The following is a 20667-nucleotide window of genomic DNA, read 5'->3' as shown; positions in this document are numbered from 1 at the left end:
AATTTTTTCTCCCGTTATGTTGCTTGCGTTTTGTCCAAAAAATTAGTAAAAATTGATGCAACATAAACGTTCTATGAGTGAGGCCAAATTTGATCTTCATCTAGGGTTTCTAGTAAAGTAATTGAAATTGCCCAGAAGACAAATTACTTTCTGGCGTTAGGTAATACCTTTGAAATACAACATATTATATTTTAGATTATGTATTTTAAACATTTCAAAACAAAAACTTGTCTGTATAAAATATTGCATAGCTGCTTATTGACCTTAAATAGGTCGCCAGAAGTGAGCCTTTTCTACAAAGTCACATAATCCATCGCAAAGTCATCACAAATGTTAAGATGCAAATTGACAAAGACTCAAAAACATTGGATCTCACATAGTATTTTGATCTTTACATGTTTTTTTATTGAATGATCCAACAATTGCCCATGAAGGAGAGACAGTAAGATTATGGCACAATTTATTTTCTATATGTTTCTAATTTATTCAGATTGATCCGCCTTAACTTGACAGAAGGAACCAGCTCAATTCAGTTTAACCTTGTTAATGTGCAGGCTGACATTTTATTCATGTATTACTCCATAATCTGATTCTAACAGGTCATAGATGGAAAGGCTCAATGAAAGAGTACATCTCGCTGTCTTTCAGGGCTGATTAAATAGTTCTCGTGAGTCTCTTCAGAGGGAATCTGGAGTCGGAGGTACAGTACCTTGGTGAGGTGCGCCAATCTGAAACTGAGCTCTGCTCAATGACTGAACCATTCCTGAAACGCACCCTCATTCTCCTTACTCATGTATCTCCAACTCCGTCAGTCCCAATTAGTTCAGTGGAGATTATTTTTCTCTGCCATTCTATGTGTTAGACTGCATTCACAGCTTCATGCATTTAATTGTAGTTCCTGGAAGGAGACAACGGGTTTTGTATTTTACTCTGTGTTAAAGTTTTGACTGACCCAGCCTATAATACTGCAAACCTAAACCCGTAAACTAAAAAAAAAAAATCAAAGCATATACAGTATCTTTTGTGTAAATGAGATTTGAGCAGTATTGTTTGTCTCTTACATTATCACGGTGATTTTTTTCAGCAAAATGAAAATGTACTGCATTCAGAGCTGACGGGAGCAAGCACATTCTTTTACCGATTCCTAATTTTAACCGTGCTCCCCTAGGCTCCTAGGTTTTCTGTGCTATGTGGGGTGATTCTCATTCAAGACAGGCTCGCCTGCAGCTGTGACGCTGCAGCACTGTAATTTAAAATATTTAACCAGGTTTTTCTCATCAGGATATAACATCTAAATTACAGAAGCTCTCCAGAGGAGGGATTACATTTGCCATCTAACAGCGGCCAAGTCTGTGTCTATCAGTTTTTATAGCAGGGGCCCCTTTGTGGTGGTGAGATGGAATTAACTTTCACGGATACTGCAGAACCTTCAAAGAATAGGGCTGGATTATTTCTGTTGCTGTAGCTAAATAAAGAAACATTTATATCTGAGTAGCCACCGCTTGTAATGACATAAGCATGTCGCATGAAGAGATACTGCAGTATTCTAGTTCTGCTATTATACAGTACTTTAAAAAGAACATTAATACAGTACATAACATGCATAATGTTAAACTTCAGCATGTTCCTTTGTTAATGTGAAATGACAGTATATGTTTCATGCAAAAGCAAAGTTCTGAAAAACATAGCACTTGCTCTCTCTGTCCTGTTGTGCTCTAGAATAAGCAAATGGCCCATACTGTACTGTATGCAGTACCCTGCTGCACCTTCAGCAAGAATGATTGGAAAGTTGATTAAAAACAGGATGACATTTTAACTCAATCTGGAAAAGTTCCAAGAACAATTAATCTAAAACCCAGTTTGCAAGACACACTCCATGCTTTGGAAATAAATTAAAAATGAGATTGTATCTCACTCGTCTTCAGACAGTGTCACAAAGACCACCTGGTGTTAATTCACAACTGTGCTACAAGGTGTTAGTGGAATATTTGGCGGCTAGGTCAGAATGCTTTTTTGATGGAGAAGATTTAAGATGAAATTAAACTGGAGGTCTCATTGATACAGGGTGTTCAAAAATGTCTGCAAAAATGTGCTGTTGTGAACAGCTCCTACACTGTGTTACTTTAATACATTTTGTGGTTTTAAACACTGGCTATGGTTTTCCTGTTTTTTATCCATTTGCCTTAATGTGACCTCAGAATTATTTTTTTTTTATTTTTCCTGGCTCACCTTTGTCAGGGAACCGGAAAGTTTGGACCAGACCAGAGATTTTTTTATGTTCTTGTTGCTAATAGTATTCTCTGTAAAGAAATTAAGGTAAATTAAGGTAAACCTACATTGCTTAGTTTTTGAACAAATTATTTTTTAATACCTGGTGAATGGTTTACCCTTACTGTAACAACACAATACATCTCCACTGAGAAAAAAAGCTCAAATCTGAACTGCAAAAACATTTGTTTGGGTTTAAGACTGATTCTGAGGAGGGATATTTTGTCCTTTCCTGACAATGTTTATTCCTGGTTGTCTTTTTTTAGTTTTGCCTTAGCTTGTTCTCCTATTCTAACTGCTCTGCATACACATGACTTAGCTGAGCCTTCTAGGGATTCTCCAAGATTCACCAGGTGTCTATCGCTTGATATATACTTAAAAATTAATTGACTCTTGGTAGATACAAATAACCAAATTATGCCTGCTTACAAAGTGTGCCTAATTTGTATAAGCTTTTGATAGAAGTTCATGAACAGTAAGGTTTTCCAGTAATACTGTTCTTTTTATATTGGTGCCCAGAGCTAAGCACAGAAAGAGTCTCTGCTAGGAGACTCTTTCCATGCTTATTAAACAAACTTTGAACTAAAGCGTGGCTTGCACTCTTATTTTCCTTTTTAAGTATATCATTTGTCTCTCTTAAGCCTTTTGCTACAGAGAAGCTATGCTATTGAAATGTTATGCTTTTAAATTAAATTGTGGAATGTGGAAGGCATGAGCAAAATAATGTCCCCTTTTTATTTAAAGCTCCACTGAAATAAATATAGAATAATGTAAGTATGAGATGAAAGACCAGCTGATACCAAAACAATATCAAGGCCTATGGGGAGAGAATAAATTCATTCTGGTGGGAGAGATGGATGTCATCAGCTATTTTTTTTTCAGATATCCCAATCAGAGGTTATAAAGGTATTTCTTTACTACACACGAAAAGGGCTGTGTAAGTTTGGAACAAGCTGCTCAGACATGCTATTGAAACAGTTAACCTGCCTACCTTTATGAAATGTCCGAATGAGTTCTCTGTTTCAATCATGTAGTGAAAAATACACAGACTAGGCGAGTCAAATAGCCTCCTCTTGTTCTTATATTCTTAAATGAAACATAAAATCAAGTTTACATATAAAATGGGAACAATACTTAGAGAAACTTTTTCGTTGCTTGATTTTTAACACGAGTAAAAAAGCCCCATCACTTGATTTTCAAGAAAAGACTCAGCGAAATAGCTCCCATCACTCGATTTTAAACACAACACTCTGTGAAAAAGCCCCTGTCGCTCGATTTCTTAGCACAACACTCATTGAAAACTTTTGCACAACTGTGTACAGAATTTATAATGGAAAAGTAAGCAATAAAGAGAACTGCAACTCAAGGATTTTCTAGTAGAGCCGAGATCACAAAAATAAACCTTTTTTGATTGCCTTTTGAAAGTGTACTGCACTATCTACACTGTATGAGCCAAGAATGGAAAAAAAAGTGGAAAATGATTTTATGTTCTGTATAATTGAAATGCCGACAGCTGTCCTTCTTTTGCATTTTCCAAAAGCAATTCAAGACCATCAGAGAGGAGTGAATGCTATTTTGGAATTAAATGAATGTCAGTGAAGCTTAACGTGTGCATACTGACAAAAACAGTCTATCTAGATGCATGCTTGTTATAAAAAAAGTAATTATTTTTTACTTTATTTTCAAGTTGTAATATTATTGGAGTTATGGGCTCTTTTGGACTTAATATGGAGGTACGGTAAAGTTATATAAAACAGTTTTCTATTACTTGTATCTCCAATAGTTGGAAATAGGTTTTTTAGTTTGAGTAAGTGAGAGAGGTGGTCGTGTCTTTGGAGTTCACCCTCTTAGCTAATCTTAATGGTTTTTACATGAAGGATTGTTGTCAGAGTTTGCTCAGTGTTATGAATTTGTTGAATATGTGCATGTGGAGTTACAGGCTTCACTTCATTCTTCGAACTGCAGATTGCTTTCTGTGTCACTGTGTAGATTCTACATCTAGCAAACAAGCACATTTTCCCTGTTGTGACAGTGTGTAGTGGGAGGCGCCATAGCAAGCACCAGTAGAAAGTCAATGCCCTGGGTGAGGGCACGAAAGCACTGGTGTGAGGTTAGCAGGCACGAAAAATAACACAAAAAGGGGTGAAAAAATAAAAAGGCCGACCTAAAGTGTACCGTTGTGCCTCGTGACCTTCAGCCTGCGCTGGGCCCTATTTAACGGGGTCCAACCTGGGGTAAAAAAAAAAAAAAAACACTAGCCCAGCAGTGACCAAACTGGACTGACCCTGTTTAGCGGGGTACAGTCTGGTAGTCTGGTAGGCCAAAAATAAAAATTAAACTTGTGGAAAAGGAACAGCCTGCCCCGGTGGTACTGCACAGCAGGTCAGGCGAACAAAGAAAAAGAAAACCTTACGTGGGTGCCATCCCCTTCCGGGGCTGTCCCTGCTCGTCCCTTCGGGGGGTGTCCAGTGTGCCTTTATAGGACCCGCCCAGCTGGGGCTCATCTTCTAGAACCTGGGACAGCTGGGACTACAACGGCGGGGCTCCGCCCTTCTACCTAGGCTCCGCCTCCACACTGGGCAGGCCCCCGCGTCATGCCACACCGTCCACATTAGTGCTTCTCTTTAAATATGAATGAGCAAAGGCACGAAAAGAAATTCGGGGGGAGGAGGGTTTGAGAAGAACGACTTCCTAACAGCGAAAACACAAGTCAGTCCACTGTAGATCACAAAAGCGGACTTGTTTGGCGAGGATGATGGAAAACAGCTTAAAGAAGAAGCCAGAGTGTTGCCTGTTTCAGCTGTCTTTTTTCTTGAAAGGCCTTTATGTTCTGATATTTTAGTCTACCATGAACAGCTGCCAGAAGTGCAGCAGGGAGTTTGTATTGCCTTTATATCGCCAGAGCTTGTAAAACCAAATGTCACTCTTGATATTCTGTGCCACTGGAACTCTTGGTGTTGTGGTATATTTACTGTGTTTACAGCATTCTTCCTTATCTCTGAGGTTTTCTTTTTCTGTCTCAGTGTAACAGCAAAGCCATAATATCCCTTTCTTCCTCACTGATTAGCATTACCTCTTTCCCCTTCATTGCTACTTCTGGCATTAGACAACCACAGCTTTGAGTTTCTGTTGAAGAATTTGTCCCCAAACAGATTCTTAATTATTTTATGTTACTTCATTAAGATCAATTAAGTAGTTAATGTCCTTGAAAGGATTAATTCCTGCAATGAAGCGTTTTTAAGAGCCAAAACTGCAGACACCTGGTTCACACAGCAAAGGAAGAAACATGGACGGTCAGGCTACTGTATTTCTGTTTATAGATCATTGTCTTTACGTGCTATTGTCACATGTTACATGCTAACAGCACCTGCTAAAATCGACCAAGTTTGTTTTCAGAAGTTAAAGTTTGTTTTCTTCGTTTAATGAGCCTTTAATTATATTTTTCCCTGTATAAATGTCTTTCAATGTGAATCACTTTAGAATTTGGAATTACTTCTGCTGCTTCAACAGATCGTAACAGAATCACAACAAGATCATTCAAGGACCAGTGGACATGTTTCCACCCATGTGGAAACTATGGAAAGAGGTTACAAAACTGAGAACAGGAGGACAGGGGGCACTTTTCTTAGAAAAAGAATGAGGGGGTACTTGGAAAACTCTACCCATCCACATTATGGTCAACCACGAAACCATGGCTTGTTTAAACAAATGATTGGATGAGATCCTTGGATCAGTTAACGATAAAAAAGCAAATGGACTAGATCAGCTGCATGGCCCCATCTTGATGTAAACATGTCCAATAAGAACATAAGACAGTCTGATTTGGCTCTGGCCTTTGTGGTAGGCAGTACAGCTGTTCCTAATTATTTGTCTAGAATGACACAGTGTTGTCACCCTTGGTGTGTATGGGGGCTTCATTAGCAGGTAGCACTGTAATCGCTAGAATTTGCTTCAAAGGGCGTTTCCCCTTTCTGCCCCCTTCTCGCAGGTCGGGTCAGTCTGCACGGCAAGGCCTCTCTGCGGATCGAGCAGGTGCGGTCGGAGGACCAGGGCTGGTACGAGTGTAAAGTCCTGATGCTGGAGCAGCAATACGACACCTTTTACAATGGCAGCTGGGTGCACCTCACGGTGAATGGTGAGTAAGGAACAAGTCTTGTCCAGGGTCGCCATTGCCGCGTGTCCACCATGTCGGAGCCTGGGCTCGTAGTGCCTCGCAGAGCTGGACTTGAACATGTAGCGCCTTCCAGATGTTACTTAACATTTATCAAATGATCAAATGATGTTGTCAAAAATCATACAGTATAACAGCGAGATCTGTGGTTTGGTTAACATGCCTTGTTTAAAGAGCTCTACAAATGTTTATAATAGCCTTGTTATTACAGAATCATATTTGCCATATATAATCATATTTGAAACAGAATCATATTTGCCATAATTAATTGAATTAAGTCATTCAATTGAATGAATGAATGAATGAATATTACTGTATGTTCCGTACCTGTTGTAAATTGGTCTTCCTCCTTGTTTTATGTGATTATGTTTAATCTCAATGAAATCAGTTCAACTTTAAAAGCCACTACCCCCAAGAGATTTGTCTTAAAATCTATGAGTAGCTGATTTCTTCACCTTGGTATTAAGTGTAATTACAAAGGCAATTGCTTAATACCATAGATGGTAATTTTATGCTTATTCCAGCATGAATGTACAGTGTATTAATTGCTACTCTGCCTTAGCTTTGCATGACTATTTTGTAATTACTGCTACAGTATGCTGAAGAAATTGTAAAATTGAGTATTCAATTAAAGGTTACATTAGCAGAGATTGACATGAAAAGCAACTTATCGCATAAAGTGGCACACAAGTTCTTGACAAACAAGTTCATTATAGAAACCAAAATAAAAAAAAATAAGAATGGCCTTGATGCAATGTATTGCTTTCCAAACTGTTACATTTATAGCCGTCTTTGAAACAGATATGGTACATTTTGAGTAATACTTTGAGGAAAACTAAATCATTTGTTTAGTTTTACTTTCACTGCATTGTTGAAAAATACCTATGGTTAGTTCCATGATTGGCTAACATGTACTATCATGTTCCATAATTAGTATCATGTAAGTACTATATAATATATATATATAGTATATACTTTAAATGTGGCCATTCTTAATTAATTACTGCATTATAGTGTTCATGTACTTTAGTAGATAATCATCATTAGTTATTAGTAGTTATTTCAGAATACAGAAAGCTCTTTTCATGGGTTCAAGACAGGCGCTTGCTCAGTGCTTTCATTTTTATATGAGGAAAGATTTTTTGTGCCTTAATATACTTGCTGTCTGTTAGGACATGTAGTGACAGCAAACCTTAGATAGGTCTTGAGTTTAGCTGTTATTTCTTATGCCAAGGGAGCTGTCAGGTCAAAGCCAGGCCAGTAGATGGGTTGGGATGGGCTGGTTTGTTAAATACACTTCAGCAGGGGGGTGAAGGGGATATCAGAATTTGGCTGATGGGGAGGGAATTGGGGGATTTTAAAGGGCAGATGTCTTCGTACACACAGTGACGTCATGTCAATCAGAGAGGACCTTGCAGAATAAGAGGAATGGGAAGAAGTGGAGGAGGAAGTTACATAAGCATTAAGTACTGTACACTATGTCTGTCATGGAGGTGTTTGGCCCTTTTTTTTATATCTTGGTGTGAGTGTCGAAGGTTTCATGAACTCAGAGGAGGCGTGGACAGCAACCCCTTGAAAGATTTACCGTCTCGGGGGGCAGGATTTTCTACACTCAATGAGAAGGAACACTGTACATACTGTAACAAGAGAAAAATATCTATAATCCAGTATTGAACACTCAAAACACAATTTTTTGTGGGGGACCAGATGTGTTCTGAGAGGGGCACAATTTCCCTGGCTTTCCTCCAGCACTGAATGACTGGCCCAAGAAGAAAGCTCTTTATTTAATTTCTCAATGATAACGCTCTACATTCAAGACCAGTTAATTATTTACTTTATTTTACTCTGGCTTTGAATGGTCCATATAAAGCTATTGATGTAACATTAAAAATTTATATATTCCTATCAGAGTCCCCATGCCATTAAACCTGAGTGTCATGTTCTTAGAATTGTGCAAAAGGCTCCAAAATGACAGATACATTTTTACATTTAAAAGCATCTAAATTTGCCTTTCAAAGTGCACATTTCCCAAGTAAAATTAGAATTAAAATAAAATGTTGACAATTGTATATACAGGCAGAAATATGCAGTTAGAACTAATATGTTGACCATAATATATATATATATTATAATATCTAACCTTCACTGCGCTACTAAATTTTGACGAGAATGTCATGTAAGAAATAAGAGTAGAGCATTATACCCATCCAACTAATTTGGCTGCTAAGAGCTAATTGATCTTAGAATCTCATCCAGACATGAAGTGATGGCTGAGTAATTTATTCCAGACTCACACAACTTTTGAGTGAAGACGCTCCTCCTGTTCTCAGTTTTAAAAGCAGATTCCTGTAATTTCCACTTAGACTCTAGTTTGTGTTTCACTTGGTTGATTCTGAAAGAGTCCATTGGGTTGATTAATTTATCGGGAAACTTCAAAGTACTTTTGAAGTCTTTGCTGCGGTTAGCTGCTTACTTTTATTGGCTGACTTTTTGAAAGTCATTAGAGAGTAAATACTGTATGTTCACAATATAAAATCTCCGTGAAGGAATAAGTGGAATATACCTATTCAATACTGATAGCAAAACACATTAAAGCAAGGCAATTGATTGGTAATGTTGACTGTAAAGGTGTTTCTAAAAAGCTCATTATGGCCTTTTAAAGCATCCCATTGTTTGCAATAGGATTTAATATCAAAGAAAACAAAAGTACATTTATATTGTGTGTATAAAAGCCAGACCAATTCTGCAAACTTTTTTTTGTTGTCTTACAGTTGTAATGTATGAAAACCTGAGCTCCTAATTCTCCCTGGTCTGTTATTGTTGGTCATTTTCTGGAGCGTTTTTGACTGCCAGTTGTCAATTAGGAATGAACAATGATGCACTTACAACACCAACATCATTATTTACTCATCATTTGAGCTAATTAAGGTAGTGTTCCTGCAATATTCCCAGACTTCACACGTTTTCAATGTGGCAGGGCAGGTGTGAAGAAAATGTCAAGTGGGTTAGTGTTAAAATGCAGTCAGTGCCCTTCATAAAGTCAACAGGATGTGTATTAGAGTGAAGCAGTTGTTTTTGGTACTGGAAGGAATACATTAGCCCCACCTTATTAACCGTAGTATTATTCAGCACTGAAGTTTTGACCAAATTTTTAGTGCCTGCGACAGTTCAGGTGCTGGTTCCTAAAGTATTGCAATTTTCACATCACACGTTGGCAATGTCATACTGTATTTTGTCACACACATCTTGTGCAAATTAGCTTCAGTCTGGGCCCTGAGAGCCCATACCCTGAGGCATGCGAGTGCTCACTGGTACATTCTCTTTTCGGATCAATCAGCAGTCTCCACTTTTCTACTGCAAAGTCTCCAGTTCTAAGAGGGTTTTTGCTTTTGCTCTGATGGCGTACAGTATGTGTAATGCCCCGCAACGTAGATGTTGTATTTGTGATAACAGAAAGAAATTGAAACATCCGCTGCCACTATTGACCTCAGGCTGATCCAGACCCCAAAGTTTCCCAGCCTGAACTGGAATCAACAGCTGTATGCAAAACTTAATTTTCATGTCTTTAATGTTTTTTTTCTCCCTGTTCCCAAATGGAGAGTTGCCAAGGCAACCCGAAGTACTCATGGAGTGCCTCACCTTCCAGAGCTTTTCTTTTTTTTTCTTCTTTCAGAGCTATTAGTTGCAAAAAAATTATAACGATGGAGTCATATTATTCAGGCAAGATTGATGTTCATTGGCAGGATTAATTGGCTGCATGTCCATGGTATTTTTGTGAAATACAGATATAGTATTCATTCACAGGTTAAATACAGATGGCTGCACTGTCCCATTTTTGGTACTTCATAGTTCTTCAAACCAAAGTTCTGATTTTTGGGTTTAGAAAAGACCACCAAGGAGTGGCAGTGCATTACAGTATTTACCTCAGCTAAGGTTTCAAAAGGAAGAGAACAAAATAGCACATCCCAAGTTTAGGTTTGTAAAAGGATTTATACATGACTCCTGGTCATCACTAATCCATTTAGGATTAAAAAGCAGCTGAGGCAGAGAGAAGAAATACTTCAAATGAATTATACATATTGCTATTCAGTGCATAACAAAACATTTTTCAACACAGAAAGTGATGTTCATTTCATTTCAAGGTGACTTACACAGTACGGTGTGGATAGTTAATTTTAATATCGTTGTATTCATAGGCAGAACATATGATTAATTCTGTAGTAATTACCAAATTCTATACGTTTCAGAAAAGGAAGAGCAGTTCATCCAACAAAGTCAGAGGTTCCTCTGTATATACATGCATTCTTTATTACAGCTCAGTCAAGAGGAATAACATGACCCAAGAATGAAATGTACTGAAAGATGATTGATTAGTAATGCTAGGATTTAGCTTAACTCTCTTGACAAACCAGCAACCTTCTGGCAACTGGATGAGGAAACTGGGACCTACATGTAGTGTGCGCAGTTAACCAAGGTGGAGCAAAGGTGGAAGTATGGTGGAGGAGGGAGAGATGCTTCTATATGGTATTCACTTTTTTATATCTAGGAAGCAAGATCTGGAATGATAATAATAATAATTGCTTACACTTATATAGCGCTCCCCTCCACCACCACCAATGTGCAGCATCCACCTGGATGATGCGACGGCAGCCATAGCGCGCCAGAACGCTCACCACACACCAGCTCTCAGTGGAGAGGAGAGCAGAGTAATGAAGCCAAATCATAGATGGGGATTATTAGGAGGCCATGATTGGTAAGGGCCAATGGGAAATTTGGCCAGGACGCCATGGTTACACCCCTACTCTTTTCGAGAAACGCCCTGGGATTTTTAATGACCACAGAGAGTCAGGACCTCGGTTTAACGTCTCATCCGAAGGACGGTGCCCGTTTACAGTGTAGTGTCCCCGTCACTATACTGGGGCATTAGGACCCACATAGACCGCAGGGTGAGTGCCCCCTGCTGTCCCCACTAACATCTCTTCCACACCTGCTGAGCTTCAGTGGGTTGCCAGTTGTGAGTTGTGAGTTGCAGAGTGATATGGCTGCTGGCTAATGATTGTAAGTTAGGGCAAGTGAGGTGAAAGTGATCTGATGACTGCTGCCAACCCCTAAACCATTACTGTAAACACCACCTATGACAGGATGTGGGGTGTACTTATTTTAATCCAAATATATACTCTATGTAACATCACAGGCACAAATAATGAACTGGATCTGTTTGAATTGATGCAGACCCGAGTGAATTTTCATGAAGTATTTTCTCTCATGTTCTGTAATTTCCTGTTCTGAAATGCCCTACAGAGAAATCAAAATGCTCTAAATGTTTTGTTCGTTCTGAGGAATTTCGATACTCTCTATTTATATTTTATCGGTGCGCACGCTGGGTTTTGCAGGATGTTAAACCTCACACGAAATTGTGGTGGCCAGTAGACACTAAAATTGAATCAAACAAAGAAGTCCTAAATAATGCATTTTAGCAGTTTTTCACTATAGTGAAACAGTCGGATTGAAAGGAATCTTTTTTTTTTCCTGTGCTGATTCCTCATTAATATAACATGAAATTTGTACATTTCCTCATTCCATGTCCTTTGTTGATTTTGTCGTTTTTATTACGAGTTGATACACTGTCCGTTAGGGATAGACTTGCCTGTATCATGATATGTATGGTGATTGTTCTTCAGATTTCTTATCTCTTTGTCTCTGTCCTAGCCTTGTTCATCAAGACACCTGCTTCATCACTCTTGCTTCGGTTAGACACCAAATTTGTTTAATTAAATTTTAATAAACTGATCTTTTTGCTTTTATGAAAGCATTAGTCAGGATTCCCTATAATCTCCTAAAGAAGATTATGCCCTAAGCTTCAAAAATTAAACTCCATGGCAATTAAAATAGCATTGCCATCTCAAGGCAGGAACTGAAACAAAACACAAGAATTTATACATTTGTTTAGCCAGTTATGGACTAATTACTTTTTGTCACGGAGCATTTGAAATTAGATGCGAAAGATTTAAAGTTTCATTGTACCTGTATGTATGTGAGTCTGTATTCCCCTTGTCCTGAGATTAAAGTTAATGTCCGCTTCTCAGTACCATGCCTAGGTCTAAAACTGTAACATTTTTATCATTTGACATACAGTATATCCACATATGTCATTCTCACCTGAGTGAAATTGCAGCTAATTGCAACCATCCCGCTTGGATGATATTAAAATCGGTTGAACAGAACATAGTGAACACCATACTTTCATGGTCATCATACACCTTCCACAAGACACCCTTAATAAAACACGGGCTTATGTAAGATCTGATTTCAGCTTGCTGTTGAGTTCCTTGCATGTTATCTCTGTGTGATAACAGCAGGGATCTGTATAATTCCTACTAATGACAAAAGCAGTCAGTGCAGATTTCATTTAAATTTAATTCCTATGGATCTGTACAGACAGTTTGCTTTTGTTTTCATTGTGGTTCAAGTAGGGGAAGTCTTAAAGACAGCTGAAAGTCTTACCATGTCATTCCACTGTGTAGCTTCAGCTTTAATTGCATGTCAACCTAGTAAGTCACAGTGAGGTGGCTTATTCCATGTTGTACTTGCTTTCATTCATTTCAAGTATCAAAAAAGAAATCCGCTGAGGTTAACTTAAGTAAAAGGATTTTACCATGACTCTGTGTCATCAATAATCCCCCCAGGATTAAGCACTGTCCTGACAAAGAGATGAAATTTACATCTCGCATGGTCTGCTTGGATTTGTTTTTCTATTGAATGGGTTTCCTTGCTCCAATTGGTTTCAGAAAACTTCATCTGTGTTTACACTCCATGCGGATGAAAGTCTGAGGAAAGTTAGTCTTTTCCCATTTGTTTCTGCCCTAGCTTAGCACATCACGTCATTGTCAGGTCAGTTAGGTGCTAATTAGATGGCAGACTGCTTTATATTTAATTAAGAGACAGAGCCACAGAACCATGGCATGTGAGAAAGTGTGTTCTTGCCTCTTAAGGGGGAGAAAATGATGATGAATATCGAGCAGGCACTCAAGTTCACTTATGACTGGATAATGAGGATTTTATTTTAGTTTTTCAAGACAGTGTGCGATTCAGCAGCGTGATTTATGTCTCATTCCTGTAATACAGTATGGACTGTACATGTCTGAAACACTCCATGTGGTCGCTTCCATTTGGTGTCAGGCTTTCATAAAAGTTAGTACTGGAAAACTGTTCATTCCTTTATTTCAACTGTTTATTCCAAAGTCAATGGACGATTCTCATTCACAGAGATGACCTGGACTCCCATTTATACAGGGGGGCATTTTACCACAGCAGTTTGAATAAAGTACCTGCCTTTAACTTAATAAACTTAATAAATTTTTATGCCAATTTTAGTGGAACTGAATGCCGATGTTGATTATTACTATCTTTTTAGTATTATTATTGTTTTAGTATGTAGTAATTAATGGTAAAGTCCATATTTAAGCCTGAAACCCATAGTTCAACCTGATTTTCACGGCATAAAGCAGGATGAGACATTGGTGGTACCAATCATATAACTTGTTGAGCTCGAGCAATTGACTTAAGGGTTCAGTTACAACCTTTGTAGTGGGAACTGAAACCTGCAACCTTCTAGTTATGATTCGAGAGTCCTAACCACTACTCTGCATTTTGTTCACTTAAAAAAAGACGTATCACATTCTCCAGAGCTGAATGTAGGTGAGTTCATTCTGTTTGGTAGAAAAGAATCTGAGGAGAATTTAAACAAGATCAATTGTTTATTTAGCCTCCATTATTTCAGCATTCTTGAACAGAGAATGACAATGAGCGTAAGCTGTATTCTTATTAGCTTTTCATGCTTTTCATGACAGCTACAAAGTAATCAAGCGAACTATAACTTGGAAAGCAGCTCGGCAAAGATATACTGTACTATGTAAAGCGAGTCAATTTGTATCAAAGCTGAGTGGAAAACGTTTTTTTTCTTTTCATCATTACATACAGTACTGTATGTGTCCGTATACTGCACCATCCGCTGAAAAGTCCATTTCGTTTGCTGAAGCTGCCAATTCCTGAATGTGAGCTTAAAATAATTAGCACGGTTTTATTATTTTGATATCAGTGTGGCTGTTTCATGTTTACCCCTTTCGCCACTGGCTTTCTGATTTCCTGTTATTGTTCTTCAGCATTTAGTCGTTTATTTTTCGCTCTGTAATGAAGTTGGGTTTATTATAAAATGTCCTCAGGGCAGCCCGAATCTCACAGCTGTTCATTTCCTTCGAGCGTGAGCTAGGGACAGTCGTTTTCTGATGTTTTGTGACTTCTGCTTCGCCACAAGGCTCTCCCTCTGGTACCTGTTCCTGCACAACCGCTAGAGCTACACTGCTCATCCCTTCATCTTCTCTGTGCTTCGTGTTCCACGCTGGACAGCTTTTTTAAAGGAGGAACAACCATTTCATAATTGTGGCTACTTGATAGTGAGAGTTATTATTCAATATTAGTTTATGTTCACATTTGAAATGTGTTTTTCTGTGTTATTTCTGCCATAAATTTAAAATTAGTAGTGTATTAGTTTTAGTTTTAGTATTCAAGCAGTGTGTTTGGCAAGCTAAATCCCTCAGCTTCTTTCCGCGCAAGGTTTCATTGGTTACCGATAAGGAGATTATTTGACACAGGCACGAAGTTGTCAGAATCTTTTCTTTAACACATGCTGTTTTCATATGGCCGATGCCTTCTCTTTATACTGCTAGCCAGGGTGGCAAAATCCTGTTAAACATCCAAGTGCCCATCTCCATTCTTTTCTCCATCAGGTGGGCCTCGAACTCATTCTGAATATGAAGCCTCTGTAACCTGTAACTGTCTGATTTTGCTGTTTGGTTCTGTTAAATACTTAGAATGTTTTTGGCAACACATGCCGCGCCCTGTGATAATAGTAAATTGATTAAAATGTGGCTCCTCTAACAAGAACCTCAGCGTACTCAGTGAATGCGTGCTGTCTAAATAATTATTTAGCAGCCGTGTTCTGATGAAAGGTGAAGTGCTGAGCCTGGTTGCTCTTCCTGTGACAGAAATGCTGTCTCTTCTATGGTTGTATATTCCACATTTCTTTGAGCTATGTTTTATTGATAAAAAATGCTTGTGTTTAGTAGTCCTAAACAGAAACCAAAGATATGGTTGAAAGCATAACATCATCATGACGCTCTGCTAGTTGGCTGGGATTGCTTGCATTTAGGACTTTAAAATTAGCGATATGCCTGTAGAAATGATAGCAGGAAAATGATGTAAAATGGACAAAGCTAAGGATTACATGTATAAGCAGATCAAGTCTGCTAAGGTGATTATATATGTGTATTACAAAAAAGTATTAAAAAGCAAAATCTGGAGAGACTAGACATACAGTAGCAGTTGCTTTTATGGCAACTGATGATGATTCTGCTGTTTTCCATAGACAATTCTCTTAAGGTCACCTTCCAGATCACAATCAGTGCAAGTTAAAATGTTGCTTTCATTTTCATTAATTAGTAGGCCGATAAGAATCGCGAGCCCTGAGCTGCAGTTTTGTCTTTCTTGCAGTGTGCCTCCTTTGTTGTCGAAACTGCACTCTCCCACCCGCCAGTGTGACTGTCAGCTTTTCATTGATACTTTTGCAAATGAAACAATTGGCAAAAAAAAAAAAAAAAAGAAAAAGACGGCAGACATCCTCATCGTACAGAGATCTGAGAGCTCCTCCGTGCACTTGTTTATAACGCACGCTTAAAGCCATTTACCTGGCCACTAAAAGGATGTTTACAAAAAGTAATGCTTTCCTACCTTTGACTACTACAATAACAAACCCACAGAGGTCAAGGTGCGATGTAAGTATTTCCACCTGCATTTGTGACTTTAAAGGGTGACGTGAGACTGCAGTAATATCAGAAGGGACTGCTTCTCCAAAAGTGAAATTACTTCAGGGGTGAAAATTCGCAGTGTTTTCATCTTTGAATTGAATGTTGGTCTTTTTTTAGCTCAGGTTGCAACAGGGGCAAGAAGGCGGTCTATTTTTAGAATGCCGAGACGGCCCTCGAGACGCACTGCACACCTATCATGGACTGATCTGCCTGCAGCAGGTCTGAAATCTCTGCCGAAGCCTAGTCTTGTGTTAAAAAATCTGAGAACAGGCAGCCAGGCCTGCGCCACATTGATGTAACCCAATAAAACCACCGAGAGTGGTTGCATCTCCTGGAATTGAGTTATCTTGTCAGAGATGAGAGCTATGGATTCGGGGGGAGGTAATTGCATCAGCTACTTTATAAGCTGGAGAAACTAGAATCTGTGGGAGGTTGTAAAAAAAAAATGGTAATAATACCATGTCTCTGTAATATTGTTTGCTGTCAGCAAAACACTGATTAGTCAACGCCTGCAATTTGTTTTTGTTTTTTTTAGCCACCTTTGATTGCATTTTCATCTTCTAAGATATGTGTTGCATCTATCTCATCATTTTCCTGGCACTGAGCAGAAATGAGAGATGTGTGAATTTGTGAAACACTCTTGTCAGCGAGGGTTCTAAAAAGACAAAAGAAATTCATCTCTGGTTTCATTTGTCTTTTACTTGATTATGATTTGTGTATTTTTTGGCAAGTAATCTGTCCAGTGACCAGTATATTTTTCTGTATCGATTTTTAAGACATGGGACTGTTTGCTTTCAGCTGTACCTATTTGTTTCCACACAGATATATTAATGTCTTCCTGTTTTTGTTTTCTTTAGGGTTTGAACCAAGATCCTTTATATTGATAGGTGATTTTTATTTTTAAATGAGAAAATAATAGATCCCCTATTGCTATTTGTCATGAAGGTGGGGTTTTCAGCTTTTTTTGCTTTATTGGTTCTGTCATTGTATCCATCTCCTGCTCCTGGCTTTAGCATCTTGTAACTTCAAGTTCAATCACTGTGCCTTATGGCAAATGCTTTTCATTTTGCAGACGTTGTTCACTCATAGGAGGAAGGGTGATTACAAGTTGCTTTGATCTCTCTCTCTTATATACTGGCAGATGTACAGTAAATCAGCAATGTGATGCACACCATAAGTATGTTTTTGGGGCAGACAGCCATTGTAAAAAAGAAAAAATGTCTTTTTCATTTATTTTTCTAGGGTAGGAGATACAAGGATTTTAATACAAGTTTTAAGAGTTCATGTTTATTTTACCAACTTTTTAATGACTGATGATTAACATGCTGTAATACACAGTTTAAATTTAAAAGCTCAAATGCTGTACATGAGAGGTTAAGCTTTATTGGCTCCTCCTGGTGATTTTACAAGGTGATTCCGGATACTTTCCGGCATGACGTCAAATGATGCGATGCACCGCGTGATACCGCGTTTTTGATGCGACGCCCACCGTGGTATACCGCGAAATACCCCACCCGTTTTGAATGGCTGCATCTGTACATTTTCCAGTAGGATTTAATTGATGTTACTAAGTTGTTCAAGTATACAAATATTATCGTCTTGCTTTCAGCTGCATGTATTCAGAGAAACAAAAAGTTTGTGAAGGATGGTCCCTGAACACTACATTTAGGTTTAGCTGTATAGTAGCAAACGAGTAAAATATAATAGTTAATATGATTGTTGAAGGCAATGCTTAAAACTGATTTTATACTAAAAAAGTAATCATTACAGAAATATTGTAACATTAGGCTCCATACCACCATGTCCCGACATTGGATAAGCAGTTATTAAAAGTGATATGATGTGATATTGTAAAATATGAAGACATAATGGGTAACTGTTGTTGGAAATGAGAGCCATATGATAATCGAGTTGATATGAATGGGGCAGAACATCTATACACTTTAGGATATTATATACTGGGATTAAAACTCCTGTCAATTTCCTTTGTTTGGTTTTCAGACAAGCTATAAAGCTATAGATTCTTTTTTGCCCCTAACTGAACACTTTTGTAATCAAGGTCTTACCAATATGTAATAAAACTTGAACATACAGTAGTTTCCCTAGGTTTAAATTCCGCAAATGTTACTATATACCCAAGCATTCTGATTGCTTTTATTGCTGTTTGCCCACATGGGGACAGAGAAGAATCTTCATAAATACCCAGATCTCTGTCATGTGTTTCCTACCAATGACTGCCAATCCACGATTTTCTACAAGATTTTTGTAATACTGTTCTACTGTTGATGTGTTTGCCACTTACCCTGCTCGTGTGTCATTGACATATTCAACTAGTTTGCAAACCTTAACAGAATCTAAATATTTGAAGTAGATCAGAAAGACCAATGGACCTGGTACAGATGTCCTATCACTGCTTACTATTCCTATCTACTCAGTGAGACGTTATGCCCCCAGTTTAACCAATTTACATTCCATACATTATCTTGGATTCCTATGACTTCTTTTTGAGATTTAATCTTTTATGGGGGACCACAACTTTATCTTAATGCTTTGTATTATTCTAGCTCTTGTTACAATATTTTTTCTCTTAGCAATTGTAATATCTTTATTCTGTTGTTCATATAGTACTGCATGTTCTTTCTCAATAATTGAATCTCACGCCTTTTTACATGAGCCTTTTTACAGCCTGTAGCTGCCTCTTCCTTTTGATTTATTTTTTTAATTTCTCCATTAAACTATTAGAGTTGGATGTATTTGTATTGGGGTTTTAACGCACAGCCATCCTTTTTCTGTTGATTCCGAACCCTTCTGTTCACATCTGCCTCATTGCTTTGTAGTCTGTTTTTATAAAATTATATACTGAAGTTTTAGAAAATACTAGGTTATAAATCAAAAGCTACCATGTAACGTTCGACATTTTCCATTGGTTCTATAACATCTATTCACTTGATTCCTGTATATCCTGATTGTTTGAAAAGATTAGGTCAATAAAACCTAGGTATTATTGGTTTTATCTGGGCAGCAAAATAATCCTCACTTTTGTGAACTTTACAAGCTATTGTAGGTTAATAAGCAATCATCAACCATAGTTGATAGTTGATTGATAGTACATCTAACTCTAAAAACATCCGTCACAATTCCCAAATTTATATGTGGAAAATTGAAATCTCCTATTGATGTCATGTCACTTTTGCTTCACCCCTTTATGTTCTCATCATAAAGTAAGCTATTTGTCCTCAATATCCATGTCTGCACTGGGTGGCCTATATTATATACTCATTATGTATTTTCTATATTCCAGTATATCCCACAGAGAAACATTCTGTACACTCTTAATTCACTTCTCTTGTTTCAGTGCATTTCACAAACTCTTTGCCACCGACATTTTTGATTATACTGTAGCTACTACTTAGACCAGTACTTTTTTAGAACAATCCAGTGTTGTACCCAATGCACAAAATGTCGGTGTGTGTGTGGGCTCGTCTTTTATGGTCCATAATAGCTAAAGCTAGATAGTTGGAGTTGATGTTCTTACATCACAGGACTTACTGTATCTGTCCCTTTGTGAAGACAGGCCTCAAACACTCTGCTAGCTATGCAAAAATACCCCCCGCATGAACATTCCCCAGTGTACTGATGAGCACCTCTCTAGTGTGAAACCAGTATTAGATGGCGGAGATGATGTGGTGTAGGAACACGGATATAATCTGTCATGGTCTTCCCCTCATTCTTCATAGCCAGGGGAGGTGTTGATTAAGACTTAAAGAATTTTTAATGTGATGTAATGTAATGTGTTAATCTTTCACGATTTATTTCTACTACAATGCTGTCTTAAACACCTACTTGGATTTCATTAAGCTTGTTTTTTTTTCACCATGGTACAGTGCATGCAACATACAGTATGTGTGCATTTGGACGGTCAGACTGAATTGAAATCAAGGCTGATGCTAACTGAGAAGCACTGTTCTTTGCCAGGCCTTGTTCTAGTTACCTTTTACTGTAGATACAGCCTGGTGGACCTTATCTGCATTATTCAGCAGAGCCACAAGCTGAAAAATCGTAAAAGCACAGTCATGCTGTTTCCTCACACTGAGTCCTCCTTTTAGGTTAATCAGTCCCAGAATAGTTACAAAAAAAAGAGAGAGACTATTTTAATTTCTCCCTGAGCATTAGGCTTACTGACTTAGGCACTTTACAGAATGCTGTAGGTTTCTCTGAGCTGAAATAATGACTGTCATCTGATGTTGATAACAGAAATGCATGCTTTAAAGAATGGGGTTCTTTGGTAACCAGCAAAATAACAAAGGCCCCGATACTGGTTTGCCACACACAGGATCTTGTTTAGAATTACAGTACCTTTTCAAC

General features: G+C 38.1%; 1 protein-coding gene across 1 annotated transcript in view; it reads left to right on the top strand.

The window, feature by feature from the left end:
* The window catches only part of igsf9bb (immunoglobulin superfamily, member 9Bb), a 160234-nt gene that overhangs the window by 51700 nt on the left and 87867 nt on the right, over positions 1-20667 (top strand). The window contains exon 3 of the mRNA XM_088939434.1: positions 6257-6403. Coding sequence (XP_088795560.1) covers positions 6257-6403 — 147 coding nt within the window. The remainder of the gene's footprint in view (positions 1-6256; positions 6404-20667) is intronic.

This window comes from Atractosteus spatula, chromosome 22 (genome assembly GCF_055471065.1).
Source record: "Atractosteus spatula isolate fAtrSpa1 chromosome 22, fAtrSpa1.hap1, whole genome shotgun sequence".
NCBI classification, from domain to species: Eukaryota; Metazoa; Chordata; class Actinopteri; order Semionotiformes; family Lepisosteidae; genus Atractosteus; species Atractosteus spatula.
The sequence above is the reverse complement of the archived record's forward strand: the minus strand, read 5'-3'. Positions and strand labels throughout refer to the sequence as shown.